Source organism: Buteo buteo, chromosome Z (assembly GCF_964188355.1).
Source record: "Buteo buteo chromosome Z, bButBut1.hap1.1, whole genome shotgun sequence".
Classification (NCBI taxonomy): Eukaryota; Metazoa; Chordata; class Aves; order Accipitriformes; family Accipitridae; genus Buteo; species Buteo buteo.
Window position 1 is genome coordinate 15,812,222 of NC_134204.1, and position 21,709 is coordinate 15,833,930.

The 21,709-nt window shown below is 43.9% G+C and overlaps 1 protein-coding gene and 1 long non-coding RNA gene across 2 annotated transcripts; one reads left to right on the top strand and one right to left on the bottom strand.

Moving 5' to 3' along the window:
• Nucleotides 1–4,603: 4,603 nt before the first annotated feature.
• Nucleotides 4,604–9,763, bottom strand: LOC142026439 (uncharacterized). Its single transcript, XR_012648812.1, has 3 exons — nucleotides 9,463–9,763; nucleotides 7,729–7,821; nucleotides 4,604–5,172 (listed from the first exon to the last, which is right to left on the bottom strand). It is a non-coding gene; the product is annotated as an uncharacterized LOC142026439 (long non-coding RNA).
• Nucleotides 9,764–10,452: 689 nt separating this feature from the next.
• On the top strand, nucleotides 10,453–21,488 carry PTGER4 (prostaglandin E receptor 4). Its single transcript, XM_075019451.1, has 2 exons — nucleotides 10,453–11,396; nucleotides 19,337–21,488. Exons 1-2 carry the CDS (start codon nucleotides 10,566–10,568, stop codon nucleotides 19,928–19,930), a joined length of 1,425 nt encoding a protein of 474 aa, XP_074875552.1. The 5' UTR covers nucleotides 10,453–10,565; the 3' UTR covers nucleotides 19,931–21,488.
• Nucleotides 21,489–21,709: the final 221 nt, after the last annotated feature.

The window sequence follows — 21,709 nt, forward strand, 5'->3', positions numbered from 1 at the left end:
CTGGGTTAGATTCTCAGTTGTGATATGAATCAGTACATTTCCAAGAAACTATTTGATTTACATCACATTAATATCTCACTTGTCTAATTAATATGCATCAGGGCATTATGAAGGAACGCTTTCCACATGGCATACACGTCCATGAACTGAACGATACATCACACACATTCCTTCCAGATCTGAGATGTCACAGAGCGTGTCCCACAACACTGCTGTACTTGCACCTGTTAAGGTAGGTGTGGTTGAAGCATTACGGCAATAAGCATATTACAGATATACATGCTGGAAGAAATTACAAATGAGATGGCATAAACCTTTGACATTTCCACAGGCCATTATCATCCAACAAGAAACACTGCTCCTGTGCATTGTTTTCCTTTTTCTTTCTTGTTAGCATGTCTCAAGGAGTTTCCCATAGCACAAAAATACTTGGTGCAAAACTTAATACACCCTTCAGCCAGCATTTTTCGAGAACTGACCAATCATTTCCAAGGTTAGACAACATGTCATGGACGTGGAAAGTCAGTTTATCTAAGAACGGATGAGAAGCACACAGACACTTCATTTACTGTACTAAAACAGTCTTAAAGTCCAATCCTTCACTTGACATGGTGGCAACTTCAATCTTCTTCTTTTCTTCCTCCCTCAGATTAGACAAGGACTGCAGCCAGACCACTTCCTAAATCCATCCTCAAGTTCTTAAATAATTTTAACTAAAACCAAATTTAAAAAAAACACAGCAACAACATAAAAACCACAGATGAAGCACTGTAGAGACACTGTAGAGCACTCAAGTTTTTCCATGCTACGTAACTAGGAAAGAATCATGTAGAGTTCCTTGAAAATGTTCAGACCTCAGCAACCAACAACTCTTCTAAAATTACTACTAGGCTCAGCAGCACTGCACAAGATATCACAAGCCTGTATGATCACAGGTAAATTACTCATACTCAGTGCGATTTGAGCTTTCATCACAGTACCAAAACTGTTACAGCTGCATAGAGTAGCTGTAGCAACTGAATGTTTAGTCAAGAACACTTACATTATCTAAATGTCTCATCTGAAACGTGCACACATGTAAAATTCAGCTACAATTTAGCATGATACATACTGAAATTATATAGAAAGGAGCAGCAACAATGCCAAGGTACATAAACCAAGGTTTATCTCATGAAAAGTTACGATTCCTGTTGACATGTGGAAGTTCAGGCTGTTGCAATCAAGAGGCGTGTTTGCAAGTCTAACATTTATAATTACACAAACATTCCCCCACCCTTAATGTCAAACACACTGAATGCCTTTCCGACAGTGAGAGGCTTTCCAGCTGGTGAAGAAAACAGCATCAGGAATTCAATTTATATATTATTTAGAACTATTATCTATCTACATTTCTAAAGAGAATTGAGTTAATTTTTGTTCCAGTCTGCTACTCTACCACAGCCAGATGCTGTAATAATGGACAGGATATATAAATACCAGATCTATATATGAAGATTCACTTATAAACTGCTCAAAAATATTACTAAGCTAACACATACCTTTAATAAATGGTGAACTGTTTATTATAGAAACAAGTGGTCCAAAGTTTACTTATGCCTATTTAAAGTATATTAATTGCTAACACATCCACTGTCCATCTGTGACAAGCTTACAGTCTCAATTAATCAGACATTAGCCCTATGCAAACTGCTTACCAGCAAAACAGTATACTAAGCACATTAAATCAGCTATGAATGGGTCTGTCTCCTGCAAAGCTATTTCCACTTCAGAAGGGAACAGAGTCAACTGCAATTGCAAGGGACCAGCAAGTAACAATTCTCACACTACCCCTTTGTGTGACTTTGGAAAAGCTGTCTGGGGTGCCTCCACCTTCTTTTGTCTGTCTGATGTTTAGACAACAGCAATCTTGGATCCATGCTTAGGCCTGGAATCATCCCACGTTAGTAAGATACCTTACCAAAGCCCTTGCCTTAAGAGACTAATTGTCTAAGCTTCTATAATCAGTGGAGAGCATGACACAAATCTTCTACTGATCCATATAAAAGCTTCTCTGTATCCCTTTGCTCATGTAGAATACAGGTTTAAAAATGGAATCAAGGTAATTGGTTACAACTGTATTGCTCCAAAATAAAGAATTTAGATACATTATTCATCCCTGATACAGTCTGGGTTTTTCTCCAATAAATAGAAAACAATAATGTGTCATTTCTGAAAGCACATTCAAAGCTAGAAGAGGGGGGAAAAGGCTACAACACAGGGGGATACAGGTAGATTTGACTCACAGGCCTACTTGACTCAGACATGTATTTAAAAAAAAAACAAGAAAGAAAGAAAAAAAAGAAGTCCCATACACCACAAGGAAAACTCTGATAATAACACCAAGATCAAACTAGCCATGGAGGCATTTCCATGGACATGATTGATACTAACCATATTTATGGATTTCTTAAAGGAGTACTGCTTTTTTTTTTCCACCAGAGCAAATGATACAGATGTTCAAAATAAACATACACACCATAGTATTATATTTTATATTAGGTTTCTGACTAAGATGAATAAAATGATAAGTATTAGTTGCTGTTATTTACTGTTCAGTGAGATGGTTTATCAATGGCTGGTTTGAAAATGTCACATGCCAAATGCAAGATCTGCAGAGGCCCAAATCAGCCTGAAGTACAGACCCATACTTAGTCTTCCTTGTGGGGCTCTCAGAGCACACCCTGCCCTTTCTTCCACAATCAGTGGACCAAACTACTTGTTCTAGAAATCAGGTAAGAAGGCTGATATCCATGAGGAGCTGAACTGCTGCTTTGAATGGAACCAAATTCTGAGTAATAGGGCTTCATTGAACGATGGCAACAGAACAGCTGTGGATCCACACATCACTTCTGTTAGCCCTTCAAAGATTTGGTGGTCACTGCACTCCTTCATGCTCTCACATCAGAAAAGCTCCTGCTGCACTTCAGGGCTGACAGCCACAGAAGCTTACCAGCAGGACTGCTACCTGATGACTGATTTAAAATAAAATATCAGAGAAGACAAGAACTCAGAAGGAGTATCCCCCTAATCACCACTACTATCAGTACAGCAGAGAGCAGATGTGGGCTGGTACTATCATGACAATTCACAAACATATATTCTCCTTAACATCAGCTGCTGTAGCAGTGGGTACAGTGTCAGAAAGAAGGGTGATAGACCCCTAGCAGAACCACTCCCAACTTTGTACCAGGCTTTAAGTGGCATGTGTCTCACTACCACTGGTAAGATAGCCTTGCCCTAGAGTCAAGAGCTAAAACCAGGCACAATTGCATCAGTTCGGATCTCAAAAGAGTTTTTAAGCAATTATAAACAAGCTGAATATTCTTCAACGAGAGTGATTCTATGCATTCAGCATAAAGAAACGTTTTGTGTTATATCTGCTTTACTAGCTGACAAATGAAAGTCAAGTAGCTCTTAAGCATCAGGCTGATAATGCAACTGTTCTCAGCATAACTAAATGGCAGTAATTCTTAGCTTAGTAGCGGGACAGAAATGAGACTACCATTGAATTTGGCTGCCTTTTCCAATTCCAGCCTAAGAACATACCATAGCCTAACAGTACATTTCAGCATCTGTTAATCTGATGAGGTCAGTCTGTTGAAGTTAATTTTCATTGCCCTATCTCAAATAAAAGGAAATGGGAATCATTAAGTTACCTTTCCTGATCATTCCTTCCACACACCTAGCTTCCCAGAGGATAAACTACCCTCTGCTGGAATAACAGAGAATTTACAGGCAAGAAAACATTTCCTTAAAAATTTCTTGCAGACCTTCTTAAAAGCATTCAGCTGCAAATACAGTCTGTCATTTGCTGCAGGCTTAGTAAAGCTGGGGTTTATTCCAATGATTTTGCAGCCAGTGTCCTCTTAGTGAAAGATAACTGACTCACCTAATACATGAATCATTCCCACAAAATTAGCCTTTTTTCAATGAGCTTAAGTAGATTTTTCTAAGAATCAAGCTGCTGATTTACAGATAATATCCAGTAGTATGTTGGTTTGCATTATTTTTCTTGGTCCTGGAATCTTTCGGAATTCAAAGCTTAATGTGATATAATTCACCCCATGCGAGATTTGATTACATACAGTAGTTACATAGCGTACAAAAACTTTCTGAATAATTGCAGTGCCAAGCATTTATAAAAAGGAAAAAACTTTCCCAAAGAGCCCAGCCTGAGCATTTATTAGGAGAATTCTTCCACCAGGCAATGAATGAGCCACTGCTTTGCACTACTAATTGTTAATCCATCCTGACAGCTGGAAATGCTTTCAAGCCCAACCCCATAGTGGGCAGGATGGTACAAGAAGAAAACTTCCATTAAACTTTCAGCTGATTGTAACTCACATCTAGCCTCAAATCACATGCCCAAGCCAGCCTTCATGCTGCAGAGGTAGCATACAGCCTCAGCACATAGAATAAAGGATTCTGCCCTCTTTCCAAAGATGGTCCAGGTACCTTCACAGCAGAAAAGACATTTCACCTCAGAATTACTGACAATCTTCTTGGAGTGCTTCACCAGCACAGAAACAGAGAACACAATTTGTACAGAGGTAGTATATTTTCCAGAGAAACTTCAGTTTATTTTACAAGGAGGTGTTGAAAAAAACCCCAAAGCCAAGTATGACAACAAAGAAAGGAATGCTACAAAACCGTATCATGAGTTAAGCCACTTCCATGACTGTTAACCTGGCTGCAAAAATCATAGGTCCACTGATTTCCTCACAGGTGTCTTTGGTACACAGCTTTTAACACCTGATAAAGTTTCAACTTTCAAAACGAAATGCACAGCTTCAGTTCTTTCTTCAAAGCTACAGACTATGGCTGTTTAACACACTCCCAGGTCCCATTATCACACCTCAAGAAAAAAAAAAAAAGAAACAGAAGAAAGCCTGCCACTTCGTTGAACTTTCTGGCACACAGATACCATCACGGAATTACAGTCAGGATCCTTGGAAAGAGTCTTCAGTCTTCAGATCTCTCATGGAAAATCTGCAGAACAGCTAGGCACGAATGGGACCTGCCAGATAACTACCTCCTGTGCAATGCTGGGTTGTTTCTGCTTCCACCACAGCCGTTGACCACCGTACCTCAACACAACAAAATGAACGACCACACACAGCCAACTGCAGAAAGCTAAAACAATACAAAAATTTCCAATTGCTAGTATTTATAAAGCATATTCTAAATTTCCCTGTAAAACCAATCCAGCATATGTGCGTTCTTAAAAGATACTAGTTTACTTCAGTGAAGGTGCCACACTTTGTGCCCAAGAGAAATTTAATTCATAACATGTTTTTCTGCATAAGGTCTGACTTAGCTGTCTACTTGTAATTCATCAGAGACCTGAAATAGCCAAAATTATTTTAAGGGCTCTAAAATAAGAAAATATGTTCATGGCTAATTATTAGTCCTTTTCTATGAACTTCCCTTTTATGCTGTTGGCCTCCGAAAGTAAGAACTGCCAAACTTAAAAAAAAAAAAAAACAAAAACAAAAACAGAAAAACCAGTATAAGCAACAGTTGAGGAAGAAGCTAATTTAATCTACACTGCTCCAAAGAAATGGGTTGAAAAAAATAACTTAAAAGTATTTTAACTGTTAATGCAGACTTCGTAACTGCTAAAATAGAACTATGTACTGCTGCAGTGACAAATGTTATTACAGAGGAAAAAGTCATTCAGTGTACTATAAAGATTAACAGCATTGTTTAAACAGGAAAAAAACCCCCAAACTTCAGTAGCATGATTGACTAATATGGAACACATGACTGTGGAGTAAATTACAGAGCTGTGTTTTTTGGCATGATACTGGAGTGCAGAGGTGCCTTGTGTGCCAGCGCACCATCAGATCCCCTGGCAGGGGCAGTCTGCAGTTCTCTCCCAGACAGTCATGCAGCAAGAAGAGCGGGGGCGGCGGGGAGTGGGTGGGAACAACAACTGCTCTCGCTCCCCAGAGGAATCCCCCGCCCAGGGAAATCCCCCATTCATCAAGACGTGTTATCAGGTACAACGGAAATGTGCCAGAAGTACTGGTAATATTGCTAGTCATACTAGTAATAACCAGAACTCCTAAAATAAATTTAATACTGTTACTATCTGTGATGATTTTATATGAAAATATGTAGGCAAGAAAATATGCTTTAAAATATAAAATTTTTATCTACTTACAATGCTATTTCTATTCAAATTACATTACAGAATTCATCACTTCCTTTTAAACATTTTTTCAACTTATTCCTTGTATATTTTTTCCTTTCTAATGATTAATTAAAGCAAGACTATTATGTAACATTTGGTTCAGTCTATTTCCATTGTCTATTAATAATGATTTTATTTTGGCATACAGACAGAGTTTAGTCTAATGGTTGTCTTTTTCCGGAAAAACTTTGTGTCAAAGCTGAACAAAAATCAAGCAAAAAAGCAACAAGACAGTTTTTGCATAGCTGAATTTCCCACCAAAGGAGAAAGGCTGACAAACTGTTGAGTAAGTCAAGAATGTTACTGAACTTCAGATATTTAATGGGAGTTTGACATGCAAAATGTTTTTCAGACCTGCAGCATGTTACGAGCAGTCCAAAGTTGGCTGTATGTCCACTTTTACTGCCCGCTGAACACATAGCTCCTCTGGAAGCGGAGCTCATAGAAGCACCTCCAGAAAAGACCCATCAATTTACATACCCACATGGGCATTTTGGTGCTAAAATCACAGTTACATACAGCAGGGAGACCTTTGTGTAGTTTATTTGTCTGTATCCCAGCTGCCTGTGAGCAACGCAGGTAAGGTTTTGGAACCATCAGCTGGCTAAAGGACCTTTATAAGGGATATCACGTGGCAGCTGAGACATCCTGAATAAATATGAGCCTCTTACCACAGCACGGAAGAAAAAAAAAAGTCAAATATTTTAATTTAAAACTTTCACCAAGCTAGAAATATGACCACAGTTAGTTATACAGCTTAACTAACCAAGCTATAGTATTTGACTCATGTATTTCAGTATTAATCTTCTTACTCTGAGGCAAGTAAAAGTTTATCCTAATAATTTCCAGTGTCCACGTTTTCCATCTCGTATTTTTTAAATGAACTGAGTTTTTTTCCATATACAACTATCGCTCCAAAGCTTTTTCTTTGTGCTATTTTGACTTCTCACCTAAGTGGGTTCTGCACAAACAGAAGGTCTTTGGTGGTTACTCAATGCTACAGTGTGCAACATTGCTGCTGTGACAGCATGACTACTCATGTTGCAAGTGGGATTTCTTCAGTTTTTCAGTTCCACTTAAGTCTCTTCTTTGCTCTGAAGACTAACACTTCCATGTGATTATGCTTTTCATCTTGACTAGATGTTCTAGATATCAGAACCGTTAGTTCAAAGGGAAACTCCCAGAAGTTACTGAATTTTTCTAGTAACTCCAAAAGTTCTACACAATGGGTAGATACAGTAAGCTCACACACAACCCGTCCCACAATTCTGTGACTGATTTCTATCATATTCTCTAATTAAACAGCTAACAGTATTTCACAAAACTGATCTCACTATCCTCACACTCAAAACTGTACCTTTCTTGTTACTTCATTAATTTTCCTGGCTTCCCTGCATTTTTAATCAGTTCTTTAGACGTATCCATTGTAAGACAGACCTTATAGAACAAAAAATAGCATTGACTCCTTCACATACATACACGTGTATACGTACCCACAGAAGGATGTGAGCACCCTCTGCTATAGACTGAGTCTTCTGAAGCCACAGTTTCTTACGAGATGGTCAAAATACCTCATGAAACTGGATCTGCAGATAAGAAAAAAAGTGAAAAAAAGGCAGCAACAAAGAAACACAAATCATTTACTCTGCCCCTAGCAATTAAAAATCTTTGCACCACTTCAGGGAAGCAAGGTAATTCCTTCCCCATACTTGTAATGACTGCTGCACCTGTGTTAACTTAATCCCACATTATGGCCTCAAACACCTGAGCACCAAAGTCTCAGTGCAGGGAAGAAGGACTATTGAGAAAGCATGTGCAATTACACCACCTGAATTCAGAGCTTGCTCTGTACCTGGGTCAGTTTTCCTGGAACAGCTGGAAAATTGTTTAAAAGATAAGAAAAAACAGCCTCTGTGCTGTGCTTTCTTTTGAAAGCATTTTGAAGTGCTTATAATTTGCTTCTGACAAGCAGGCAAACTTAACTGAGCAACTTCCACTCCTACATGTGGCTTTGTGCTTGTGACAGAATGATTTTCCAATTTTGTAAAAGACTGAGAGCTGTCAATACTAGCAAAACATTAAAAAAAAAAAAAAGTTCTGCTTATTTTCTCTGAGTAGACCAGACCGCCACCACTACTATTCTTCCTTTTTATGCCTTATTTCAAAACCAACTATTTTTTCTAAGACTAAATTTTAGTTTTCAAAGCTGTTAGGTAACAACACTAAAAAGCTGATCAAATAAAAAAATCGCGTTTTTCTTCATGTCTGTTCATACAGCACTGAAAACTGAAACTCTTTGTTCTCCTTCCCACAGTACACACTCGCCCTCTCTCATGTATTTTGTTCTGTCAGTACTTTGCTGTCAGTATGCCGTGATATTATTGTGACTTTACCGAATGCTAGCAAGTCCACAGGATCACTTTCACAGGCTTATAAAAAGAGAGGGGGGAGGACAGTAAGACTGAAAAACGGTCAGACTTTTAGAATACATTTTGCCTTTCTGTCGGAGAAGAGGTTCTTGTAAGGATATGAATGCCACGCTTCGAGGCACGGGTTTTGCGTCCTTTGTAGCAACTGATGTCGCCTAACGTACAAGAAAGGGGGTTAGACCAGCTGGATCCGGGTGTCTGATCCAGTCTGACGGTGTGAAGCTTCATCCCTGACTCAACAGCACTAGGGTGGGTCACCGGCACCTTCCCCTCCAGTGGAAACACCCGTGCGCGTACCTGTTGCAGCAGTTTTTTGCGGACCTTTCTGGACTAGGGACTCAACCACCACCGCCGCCGGGGTGAACGCTGCCGCACAAACATTGCGTAAAAGCGACTGCTGTCCCTCCATCAGCCCAGCTGAAGACTGAGCCATCATGGCGAGGTTTTGCCGGCCAGTGTGACCCTATTTCCAACTGGTATGTGATCGCCTTCTTGAAACAAACAGATAAACGCTTCCCCCGATCGTACTCGCACCCTTCCTGTGTTTGGTAACCTCCCTAACAGCGGCCAGACCCAGGCGGCGGTACCTCAGGAGGTCTGCTCTTCGGCAGCGGGAGACGCCGGCCGCCCTCGCCAGACGCAGAAGCGCCCGCGGCCCGCCGCCGTGCCCTGCGGTATCCCCTCGCTGCACCTGCGCTTCTCTTCCCGATAAACGGCCCGGCCGCAGTCTCTCCCCGCCGCCCCTCGAAGGCAGCGGGGCACCAGCCCCTTCCTTCCCCGGGGACGCCGCCAGCTCACCCCCTGCACGAGGCCGCCGCGGCCCGGCCCGGTCCCCGCTCCAGGGCTCCGCGCCGGCATGTGGCGGCCCTGACCCGCGCCAGGCCAGCTCCTCGGTAAACGCGGCTCCCTCGGTCGGGGCGCCCGTCCGGCAGCGCGGCCCGGCGGGGGGGGAAGGCGGGAGGAGCCCTCGCTCCCATCCGTTACAACCGAGGGGCGGACGGGCCGAGGGGGCACAGCGGGACCCTCGGCCGGGGTGCGAGGGGGCGGCCGAGCGGGCTCCGCGCGGGCAGGTGCCCGCTGCCCGCCGCCGCCTCCTCCTCACACACACACACACACAGGCCGCCCCCCCGCCGCCTCCTCACACACACACACCGCCCCCGCCGCCACCAACGGCCGCCCGCCTCCCTCCGCCGGCAGCCCCGGGCGGAGGTGCCCGCGCCCGGCCCCGCGCAACCTGCCCTCCCCGGCGCGGCCAATGGGGCGAGAGGGCGGGGAGGAGCGGCGGGAGCTGCCCTCGCCGCCTCCGCCCTCCGCGGCGAAACTCGGCGGGAGCGCCGCGGGGAGCTAGACGGCGCCCGCGCCCCGCAAGGCACCGCACCGCGCCGGCCGGCGGGAGGGGATGAGCGGCGGCCGCCACCGCGCTCCGGCACCTTCCCGCGCCACCCCCGGCGGCACCTGGAGCCGCCGCCCGCCCGCCCAGGGCCGCCCCAGCGCTGCGCCGAGCCCTCCCCGCCGTCGGTGCGAGAGGCGGTGAGCCGGCTCGGCTCCGCTCGGCTCCGCTCGGCTCGGCTCCGCTCCGCGCTCGGGCCGCCCCGATTCCCCTCCGGGCTGGGCGGCGGAGCCTTGCGGTCTGCGCGGGGAGAGCAGCGGCGGGAGGAGGCAGCCTCGGCTCCCCCGGCTGCAGTCGGTCGCTGCCGGGCGGCACCCTGCTTCGGCTCCTTTTTGGGACTTTTTTTTTTTCTTTTTTTAACTAAAACACACCACTTCCCCCCCCCCCCTTCTCTCTCATTTGCATTTTTATTTTCACGCTAGACTACACCCTCCCCGCCTTTACCCTGCCTTTCGTTTCGGACCCGCTCTTGCCTTCCTCCGCTCGACTCCCCGGCGGCAGCGTGGGCACCATGTCCTTCGACCCCACCATCATGCCACCTGCGAACGGCTCTGCCAACGGGACCGCCAGCGGGGCCGAGGGTGGGAAGCCCCCCACCATCCCCACCGTCATGTTCATCTTCGGCGTGGTGGGCAACCTCATAGCCATCGTGGTGCTCTGCAAGTCCAGGAAGGAGCAGAAGGAGACCACTTTCTACACCCTGGTCTGCGGGCTGGCAGTCACCGATCTCTTGGGGACCTGCCTGGTGAGTCCGGTCACTATTGCCACTTACCTGCAGAACCGCTGGCCAGGAGGACCGGCGCTGTGTGAGTACAGCTCCTTCATCCTCCTCTTCTTTGGACTCTCTGGCCTCAGCATTATCTGTGCCATGTCTATAGAGAGGTACCTGGCCATCAACCATGCCTATTTCTACAACCATTACGTAGACAAGAAGCTGGCAGGGCTCACGCTCTTTGCCATCTACGCTTCCAACGTGCTGTTCTGCGCGCTCCCCAGCATGGGGCTCGGCAGATCTACCTTGCAGTACCCTTACACTTGGTGTTTCATAGACTGGCGAGCAAAGAAGGCCACCCATGCGGCATATTCCTACATGTACGCCGGCTTCAGCTCCTTCCTAATCATGGTCACGGTCATCTGCAACATCCTGGTGTGCGTGGCCCTCATTCGCATGCATCGCCAGTTCATGCGACGCACGTCCTTGGGGACAGACACCACCTCCAGCCGTTTATCTGACTTTCGCAGACGCCGGAGCTTCCGTCGGATGGCTGGAGCAGAGATCCAGATGGTTATTCTGCTCATTGCCACTTCCCTGGTGGTGGTCATCTGCTCCATTCCTCTGGTGGTGAGTAACGTTGTGCAACCCTTCTTCTTTTCCATCATCCGCACCGCTGAGCCTTTTCTCCTCCTAGTCTGTGCTTGTAGGACAGACTCCTATTTAGCTGGTGCTGCAAACTGTTATAATAACTTCAAGGCTGTCAGCATACATGCATGGTCAGAGAAGGTTGTGTTGATTTATATTTGCAAGAAAAGAAACACACTTATCCCAAGTCCTCAGCTCCTTTGATTGCTTAAAATACAGCGCCAAAAATTCTTAATCATTTTTCCACTGTTCAACTGGAATCCACACAGCAAAAATCTTAATGAGAGCTAAAAGCACTTCAAAGTTCCCTTCCAAAATTAATTTGTGATGAGTGAGGTTTGGGTCTGGCCTGCATTTCTGGATGTTTATTGTGTTTTAAAAATGTGCACACTGTTGCTGAAGGGTACAGCAGTCCTTAATGTGCGGAAGGGGGACAGAGGTCTGTTGTGTTGGCACCAGCAACACGCACAGTGCTTCACACCCAAAACCTGAACCGAGCTTCCCCTCCTGAGGGATTCAGCCACCTTATCTGGGGTAGATCCCACACAGACGTCCCTCCAGCAGCTCCCCGCTGTGGGAGGAGTAAACTCGGTGGAACCACCCGTCGGTGTAATGCTCAGTTAAATGAGAGTTGGAGGAATCTGGCCCACATAAACCTAGACATCATACCAAAATGTCAAACAAAATTACCACTAACCATTTGCTAATTTTCTGAAATGGCTGATACAATTAGTGTCATTAAATCGAACATGCAGGATCCACTTATTTCTATTCCTCCACCTTATCTCCAAGGAAGACAAAAATCCTCACCAGCTGGAGGCTCAGTTCTTGCTTGCCACCCACCATAACAAAGCTTGGCGAACTTCTCTCCTCTTCTGGCTCAGAGACATTAAACAAATATCTGGCTTGCCTTACTTGCCACCTTCCAAAATACAGCGTAGGGAGCCAAGCAGTGGTTGTCAGACAGAAGGTGTTTTTAGAAGGATTGTTTTAAGGGGGTTTGCTGTCAGTAGGGTCCTCCCTCTGTCATAGAGGGGCTACAATGTGTGTGAAATACAGCTGGCCAGCTGGGGATGTGAAACAAATCATGTATACCATGGTAAGGAAGTTTAGAGAAGTACATGTGAACAGGACTCGAGAGGTCAGCGAGTCCGTCCCCCTGTTTCGGAGGAGCTGGAATCGCAAGAGTCGGGCCAGTTTTGCCACATTACTAACATAAACAGAAGCCAGCGAAGTGTGGCTGTGCTGGAGCGCCAGCGCCCCGGCTGTCGCCGAAGGCCGTCACCCGTCCTTCAGCGTTGTCACTTTGCGTTGCGTTGTAGCGTGGCCGAGCACGGTGCGTTGCTTGACATCTGAAGGAAGTCGAGAGGTGCTGTCTGAGCTGCACACAGGGTGTCTACCGGAGGTGCACGTGCGTTAGATGGAGGAACCGCGCACAACCTGCCCTGCAGTCCAGCTGCAGAAACCACAGGGATAAGCTGACTTGCTGCACCGGGAGGCATCAGGTCATGGGGTGGCCAAAACCCCGACAGTACCGTGGGTTGACAGGACTTAATTTGATTAATCTAGTATTATAACAGCTACTTCACAAAAGAACAATATTGCGTTTTCAAAAGAGATGCTGGTAAATGCAGAGAATGAGTTCTGGGAATTAAATACAGTGTCGTAATGTGATACAGGTTATCAGCTGATGGACTTCAGCAGTCTCAGAAAAAAGCCAAACCTTATCCCGTGGAGGAGCAGCTGGAGGAAGGCTGAGAAGTCTGACTGTAAAATGCAAAATGAAATTGTTCATATCCATTTGGAGCTAGGCAGTCTTTTACAGAATATTAACAAAAAAAACAAAAAAAGGGAAGAATCAAGAGGGAGAGGTTACCAGAAAGGGAACTGGATTGTTGACAGTTAAAATTCATGAACCTGGGTGGGGCAAAACGTTTACTATTTAAACAGTAGCTAGTGAAAAACTTGTATATGGCAGAAGGTATGTGAAGGTGCAGCTGATGAAGTTGTGTAGCTCTCTCAGACCTTGACAAAGGCACAGTGTTACCTTGGGAGTGTTCATATAAGTTAGCTTTTCCCTGCTAAAGCAGCACATGTTTTCTGTATCTAAAATGAGGTAAGAGACTGTCATTTCACTTAGATGGATGACTAAGAAAAAAAAAGAAGCTTTCTTTTTAAAAAAAAACAAACACAACCACATATGTACACATCATCACAGTGTCCTGTGTGGTTAAGTTCCTTCATTGTTAAGTAGCTTTTGTAAGTCATTTGCCTCCCCCCTGCGGGAATAAGCTATAGCCATATATGCTGCTTTGTGCCATGATGTACTGCTGTGTATGCCGCTGTATTAAGCCCTTTGGTTGCGTACAGAGACTGAGGTTAAGAACTGAGATACAAACTCAGAGAAGTGACACCTTTATGCTACAAAGCCCTAGAAAGAGCCACTAGCAGAGATAAGCAAATAACTCGCGTAGATGCACCTTTTCATGACTTGTAGGAGCTTTAGGGAGCTCTTACCGAGCAAGAGGCTCATCTATAACAGGACAACCTGGCAGTCACCCAGGTCATGCAAGTGGTAAAGTGGTGGCGGCAGCAACATGATTCAGGTGCACAAAGCAGGCTCAGAGGGTGCTTTGTGACTGAAGTTTTCTGATGAGCTGACTTCCTACTGATGATTTCAGCTGAATAAACCATCACTTCGGTCAAAGCAAAGCAACTTCTGAAAGAGAGACAGAAACCTCTAAAATTTTAGAATGAACACTTTCACAACATAATAAAATAGCAGACAGAGATCCAGCTGGCTACTTTTATTAGGGTTTGACAAAAAATTTTCAAGTCTTAAAATATTAAATAGCCCTGAAATAATAAGCAAAGGCTTGCCTTGATTTAAATAGTGGTTAAAGAACAGCAAGCTGAGCCACAGTGAACAGCAGTTTTTAATAATGCAATGCTCTAGGACTCAGTTTACAAGTAGGGTTATTTAGTGTCTTAATGATTTATTAATAAAATCAGCAAAATTTTACAGTGACAACAAGTGCTGTAACAAAATTTTGGGGGATTGTGCAAAACGCTGAATGAACTTGACAGAACTGAAGGCTGATCAAATTTATCAAGGAAGGAAAAGTTGAATGAAAAATATTAGTGAAAGGAAACTTTTGATATAACCTGATGAGTTGTCAGTATGCAGAAAGTGACGTGAAAGACACAAAGAAGAATCTGACAATAGTTTAAAAATGAAATAAGGAAAATGCATAAACTGTGTGCTGTCTCTTGTCTGCACTCCACACTGGTTATCACATCTTTTAAAATACTGTGAGTTTTTAGAAAATAGAATTGGATAGAGTTAAAAGTAGGGAATAAGTTATATCAGGAGGGATTTTGTCAAGAATAGAGTAGACATTATTATCCGGTCTTTAAAAAAAACCCTAACTCTTACAAGAGTAAATAGGCACACACTACTCAAAGTCTGTAATTTACTCCAGCAGCCTGTCAGGTACTCTTAAGATTTTTAAGCGCGTGATCTTTTTCTGATCCTGACCACTGAACATTGTTGTTAAATTATGGTTAAGTGGAAAATAAAATATAATGTTTCAGGGTGTACATCCGGTCGATTGCGTGAAATAATCAGGATTTTCTAACTTAATGTTTAATTGATCTAGAAGTTTGGATTTTCTTTTGCCTTGGTTGGTTTCGACTTTGTCTTTAAATATCAGCGGCTGTCCGCAGCCAACAGCAAGGTGGCAGACATGATTTCTGAGCAATGGAGTAGACACCAAGCAGACACCAAGCCCTTGAAAGGCAAAGGTTATTGGCTTGTAGAGCTGAAAAACTTGTTCCTGCTTACTACTGTACGGTTTTTAAATTTATCCTATCAGTATGTGGGGAGATTTTGAGGGCAGGTAGAAGCTATGAAGACAATTACCAGTGAGACTGTAACTATACAAGTCACTTTATTGTACTTCATAGGATTAGAAATCATGATTTGCATCTGTAGTTAGTAAAAAGGAAAAGCAGCAAACAGCACACAGGACTCAGATCCTCCAAGTACCTATCACTTGAGCATAAACTCAGCATACCTAGGAGCTGTGTGCTTTTTGACACAATTGCAAACAAACTGTTAGTACTTCTAAGGTATGTTGCCTGAATTCTACAGCTACAAAGCTAACATACAAAACTAGTTCTTTTGAGATTTGAATTGTTCTAGTTTGCTTCTTTCTTTAATTAGGATTTCAAATTGCACAAATTCAAGCATCAGGTTAGCTAATTTAATAGTGGATTCCACTTATGCGGGACTTACTTAGAACATGCAAGGCGATATCCTTTTTCATGCTGCCTCCTACAGCAGTAGACTTGTAGCCAAAACAGGATACATACATCTTGTGCTGTTCTTGTAGATGATACATTAGTGAATGCTGTTTCACCAGTATGTGAAGAAATTATAATACTGACATTCCCACACTGATTAATTTTTACGTTATTGTGATTAAGATGTAATCCCAGCAATAGGTCTGAGTTGATAAATGCATTTGACATTCTGGGGGGCTTCTAATAAAAGACATGGGACCTTTCTGGGAAGTGGAAACAGTTTTGTACGGTCCAAAGTTCCCACTAAATAGGTCCATGTTATGGATCTTTCACCTATACGAGCTGCATTCTGTCGAAAGGAAATAATAAAGCATACAGAGATAACAAAGAGCAAGCTGCACTGTGCAATTACTGATTGTCCTTTTCAGCTACAGAGTCAGCACTTAAAGACATTTTTGTCTTTTTATGAAGTCTGCCAGGTAGACAGAGAAAGGTGAAATAGGTACCTCAATTTCATAGGCTGCTTATCAAAAGAACAATCCCACTATTAAATCACTGACGTGTAACAATAGCTCCAAGTTAAAAAAAAAAAAAAAAAAAAAAGTCAGGTCTCCGGAGTTGGACTGTGTACTTCTTCAGCTATCTTCAAAGTGTGCCTTCTGGTTCTGTGATCTGGATTAGTTGATCAGCAAATACCCCCGCCTGTCACACTTCTAATCTTCCCGGTAATGACTGCATTTAGTTGTAGGAGCTGCTAGGCGGCCTCCACTCCCTCAACACTGTCCTTTGAACTCCTGGCTCCGAGGGCATGTCCCTGTCCAGTGATCAACCGGTCAAATACAGAGACCAGCATTTACACACTTTCAGGTTGTATTCCCGTGCACAAGGAAATCTCAGTACAGAAAAAGACAAGGAGCATATGGAAAGAACGGTTGTTACGGCACAGGTTAAATCCCCCCGGGGAAATTTGACCTTTGTGTGTTTATATATTTGACCTTAGCGTACTTATACATTTGACCTTCGTATATTTAAACACTTGACCTCTTATCACTTTGGAGGGGGAAAAAATCTCACACGAGCGGTCAAGTAGGTATTTCAAGAACGGTATTTCAGCCGATGCCAGGCAACGTCTGCATCAGCTTCTTTTCCAGCTTTCCAGGTCCGGGAATCCCGACTGCCGCACTCCCGATTCAGTGCCCGCCCGCGCGTGGCTGATAGCAGCTTTACTTCCACGGGCTGGTGGAAGTTCGGACTCTCAGAACTTCTCCCCACCCGCGGAGTTTCCCTGCGCCGGCCTCTGCCGGGCTGCGGCGGCTGGCCCTCGGCGTGGGGCAGGTGGCGGAGCTGCTGCGTGGGGGGGGGGGACACCGGACACGCTGTGACCGTGGGACGGCCGGGCGGGGGACACGGGACACGGGACAGGCTGTGACCGTGGGCCTTCCGTGCCACCTAGCGGTCCGCTCGGGAAAGGGGTCCTCGAGTCAGAGGGGAGACCGGCTTCCCTGCGCGCCCCCCCCGCCCCCAGCAAATGGCGGGAGGTATTAATTCAGGGCGTTTGTTAGGGAATCATTACCAGCCAAACCGTAGGTATTGAAAAATTTTGGCCTCTGGAGGGGCTGGTCTCCTCTCAGCCAGTGATACGTGGAACGTTGTAGAGATGGACATCAGGTAGGAGGCTAATACAAAATAAATAATGGAAAAAATTTGAAGCGAGTAAAGCTTAATACAAGAAAAACCCATAAAAATAAGTTCAATATGCAGAGGAATACTCTTTGAAGTACCTGAATTGCATTTTTGGCATAACAGAAAAATAAGGCAATAAATCCGTTGTCAAAAAGGCATCTGCAGCATTAGAAATCATGAGGAAAGTAACAGAGAATAAAACTCAGATCATTATACTGCTGTATAAATTCAAGATTTTCCCATATTTTGAATTCCCTGGGCAAGTTTTGTTATCCATAAACCTAGAGAAAAGTACTGAGAAAGAAAATATGGGCAATCATCGATTTGACAGTCTGTTTGAGAGAACCTATATGCATAGGACTTCTGAAGAGGGACTCTGCATTATTTTAAACGCACGTCATTGATAGCTTTGGAGCACACTCCATCTCTGAATTCTGACAAGCTGAAAGCCAGCACATTGCCCTGCTGCAGGAAAATTTCTTGAAACAGAATTGTGAAGTTTTTCACCAGACTTGGATGGCTTCACATGCAGAACTTCTAATAAAAATGACTTAAGAGGACTGTTCTAGTTTGGCTCCTTTATTTAAGTGCTTGTTTGCCTCCTTGTCTGTAACCTCCTTGCTAGGCAAGACTTGATTTTTTTCAGGAGTCAAGGATAAGATTTTTGAAACCCCATAATTTTGCTACTAGATTTTTACTGTATCAGATAAGAAGATCATTAAGGGATTTATTTTGACTTACCTTAAGGTAAGAAAACAGCATCTTCAATTACCAATTCTTTTTGGTGGCTTTCCTAGGTCTTCCTGTAATTGGAGACTGTGTAGGTCTTGCTGAAATGGAGAACAGCTATTTGAGACTGATCAGCATGACAAACTTACATGATGCCATCCTCCTTAGCGATGCTGGAAAGATATCAATTGATATCAAAGAATTGGACAGCACCTTACTCACAGTAGCATTTACAAAAGTGGCTTCTAAACCAGGAGAGGGACTAGGTAACTATTTTTTTTTTCTTGGATTCCAAGGAAGAAGCTGAAGAAGACATGTCTGCGTAGAAGACAGCATCCTTTAGTCTTAAATTTTGTGCATGATAAACTAAAATTGCTAATTAAATAGTGACTTCATGCAGCAGCTTCAATGTCTTAAATTCTTGACCACTTCGTCAGTAGTTTTTTGCTTTTGTAAATAGAATCAAAATGCTAGCTCGTGTAGGAGAGCAGTGCACTCCCATGCTGCAATCATCTCATCATCTTGACCTATTAAAATTCTTCTACTAGCTGGGGGACCTTTCCTTCCCCCCCCCCCTTTTTTTTTTTTTAACATTTCTTTTTTCCAAACCATGCTGCAGCAAGCAAACAGTTGAGGGTATACAAACAATTCCAATAAGGACAGGTGCCATCAAGAGGCATTTCTAAATTTGGGAGTTGACAGCTCTGGACTTGTTTCCAGAGTCTAGTGCACTTAAGATTGTAATCTGTGTTTCAGTTTGTTTCTAACCAAACAATTATTAGACCTTTGCTAGAGGAACCGATTGTCCAGGTCTCCTCAGTCAGATATCTCTTTGCAGATAGCGTAGGACTCAAGGTATACCAAGGAAGCAGGATACAGCTCTACAACTTTGCTGCTGGGTTCTATCAAGAAAAAGGAATTTTTAAAAACATCAGTCAGAAGTTGGAGGTTCAAGGATTAATTATGAGGGGAAGGAGAGAGAAAGAGCCATTCCTTTCCTATCTACAACAAAGGCGGCCAATTTACAGCAGATTGATCTCTCTGATTTTTTTGCTATTTCCAGAAGTAAACTCACAGCTTTGCCAGCCTCTTCTCTTGTCGTAGCTTGCGGTAGCGAATCTTGATCTCTGCTTTGAAATGTAAACTTTGATTTACTGACGTAATTGTATAATCGTGTCTTTCTCTTCCCCCATCTCCGTGGGCAGGTCCGTGTCTTTGTGAACCAGCTGTACCAGCCGGAATCAGTGAGGGATGTGAGGCAAAACCCTGACCTGCAAGCCATCCGCATTGCCTCGGTGAACCCCATTTTGGACCCGTGGGTCTACATCCTCCTCCGCAAGACTGTGCTCAGCAAAGCCATCGAGAAGATCAAATGCCTCTTCTGCCGCATTGGAGGGGCTCGGAGACAGCACTCAGGGGGCAATTTCAACTGCGTGGATGGCCGCAGGACCTCCTCTGCTATGTCAAGTCAGTCACCCTCCTTCATCTCGCGTGAGCTGAGGGAGATCAGCAGCACCTCACAAACGCTGCTCTACCCTCCGGAGTTAAGCGAAAGCAGCGCTGGGAGTCGCGTGCCGCTTCCAGGCCCCAGTGCCAGCTTGGCTCAGCCTGATACCATGTCGGTAAGGACACTGCGCAGCTCGGAAACCTCGGACTCTTCCCAGGGACAGGATTCCGAGAGCGTCTTCCTGGTGAATGAGATCAGGTCTGGTGGCGGGGCCAGCTCTACATCCAAGGGCAGCCCGCTGCAGGTCACCTTCCCTACAGAGACATTGAATTTATCAGAAAAGTGTATATAGATAGCCGTGAAAGGCATCGACCCTGGGGATACTTCCTGGTACATTGGAAAAACTGGTGCAATAGATAGGTGTTCTGCCTGTTCGAGGGGAGAAGGGTTCAGCTGTGCTCCAAAGGGCTATTTTTCTCTTGCCATGTGATGGGTACGTTTCTTTTAGACTACTGAGGACTGTGTGGAACAGGCGCTGCACTTGGGCCCTGCCATCAGAACTGGTACAGGGCAGGTCTAGTGGGACTGGAAACGTGAACTGCCTTGTCTGGTTCTGGGACACAGGAGAGCTACTGGGCCTCTGGAAATAGAAAGACCCATCACTTTCTTTTTTCTTTCTTTCCCTTTCCAAATCTGGTAGAACTGTGTTTTCTCTCCCCATGGTTGCTCAGCTATCAAGAGTTTAAGCTTCTGGTACTAGAGCTGAATGTGAGGCAGCTGCTAGGAACTGGACACAGCTATCCTGAGAGCTGCCTGGGGCAGGATTTTAAAGTGTCTCACTAAAGCATGAAAATGTGAATTTTTACCGTTGCATATGTATCAGGATTGAAAATATTTAAAAGTCTATTCTTCTCTATGAGAAGGTTTTTTATTAATACAAGGTATATAGAAACAATTGCCAGCCTTCTCTTCCCCCAGTATTTCCTGCTGATAAGACCTTCTTGGTTTGGATTTGTTGTCCATGCTAGATTCACAGCTGATGAGGTAATTCTCTAGCTGAGAATACATAAGCACTTTCTGAGTGAAATGGGAATATGTACGCTATTAAGAGAGAAAAAGAAAACACATCCTTTCAGTTAAGAGTATTCCTTTCCAGTACATGTACATACTGAAAAGCCAGATTTTATTTATGTGCTGAGAATGTTTCTCTGTATAACACATCTGCGCCTCTCCGAGTACTTTGGCCCACAGTCTGCACACACTTAGGCACGCACTCAACTTCGCCCATCAGAGTAGTCCCTCTGCTGCCAGGGAGACTCCTTACATATAAAGTTAAGGACATATAGAAGTGCTTTCAATATCAGGGCCTAAAACTTTCAACCCCTGGTTAATAGTCTTAATATTCACTTTAGTTAAAGCATCACTGATGTAATAAAGGCATTTTTTCATAACATTTATCATTTTACTTTAAATAGTAAATAGAATTTTATGACTGTATAATCTGATACTCCATCAAATAAATGTACAAAACCATGGAAGCAGAATCATTTAAAAGTATAGGTTACATAGAACCATATCCTGGTCTTGAACCCCTTGAAAATCATTTGTTCCTAGATTTTTAATGGCAAACACATCATCAAAACCAGCTGTTAACCACTGACAAAAAGGAATTTTGTGTTTTATGTTGTAAGGGTTAGATCTTGTTCCAGAAACACTGTTTATCAAAATAATTCTGTACAAATATTTGGAGGATGTTTTGTCAAATACAAAGCATGTTATGCTGCTTAAAGTGTTTTCATGTGAATGCTTTATTGTAATGAAAATCTTGAGCCTTATGTTGATATGTTTAAGCAGTTGTACTGACCAAAGTCATTTTGGAGATCACAATTAAATGGAAATGTTCTGCTTGATCTCAGATGTTTATACAAGTCTGTCATTCAGTGCCAACTCCTCACCTTAACAAGCCTCCCATCTTGGAACGCTTTGCACTGAGCTACTGTCAAAACATACTTTGTCCTGTAAGTTTCCAAAACACCACAGCATGATCACCTTCAGCAAGAGGCAGTTGTCTTCAAAAATGTGCCCAAGAGCACCAACACAGAGCCATGAAAATTATGCAGATAAACAAACA

Bases quoted from the DNA above. Each gene is read 5' to 3' on its own strand.
- PTGER4 (XM_075019451.1), top strand. From the start codon at position 10,566: ATGTCCTTCGACCCCACCATCATGCCACCTGCGAACGGCTCTGCCAAC. The intron at 11,397-19,336 runs GTGAGTAACGTT...CTCCGTGGGCAG, and splicing joins TCTGCTCCATTCCTCTGGTG to GTCCGTGTCTTTGTGAACCA.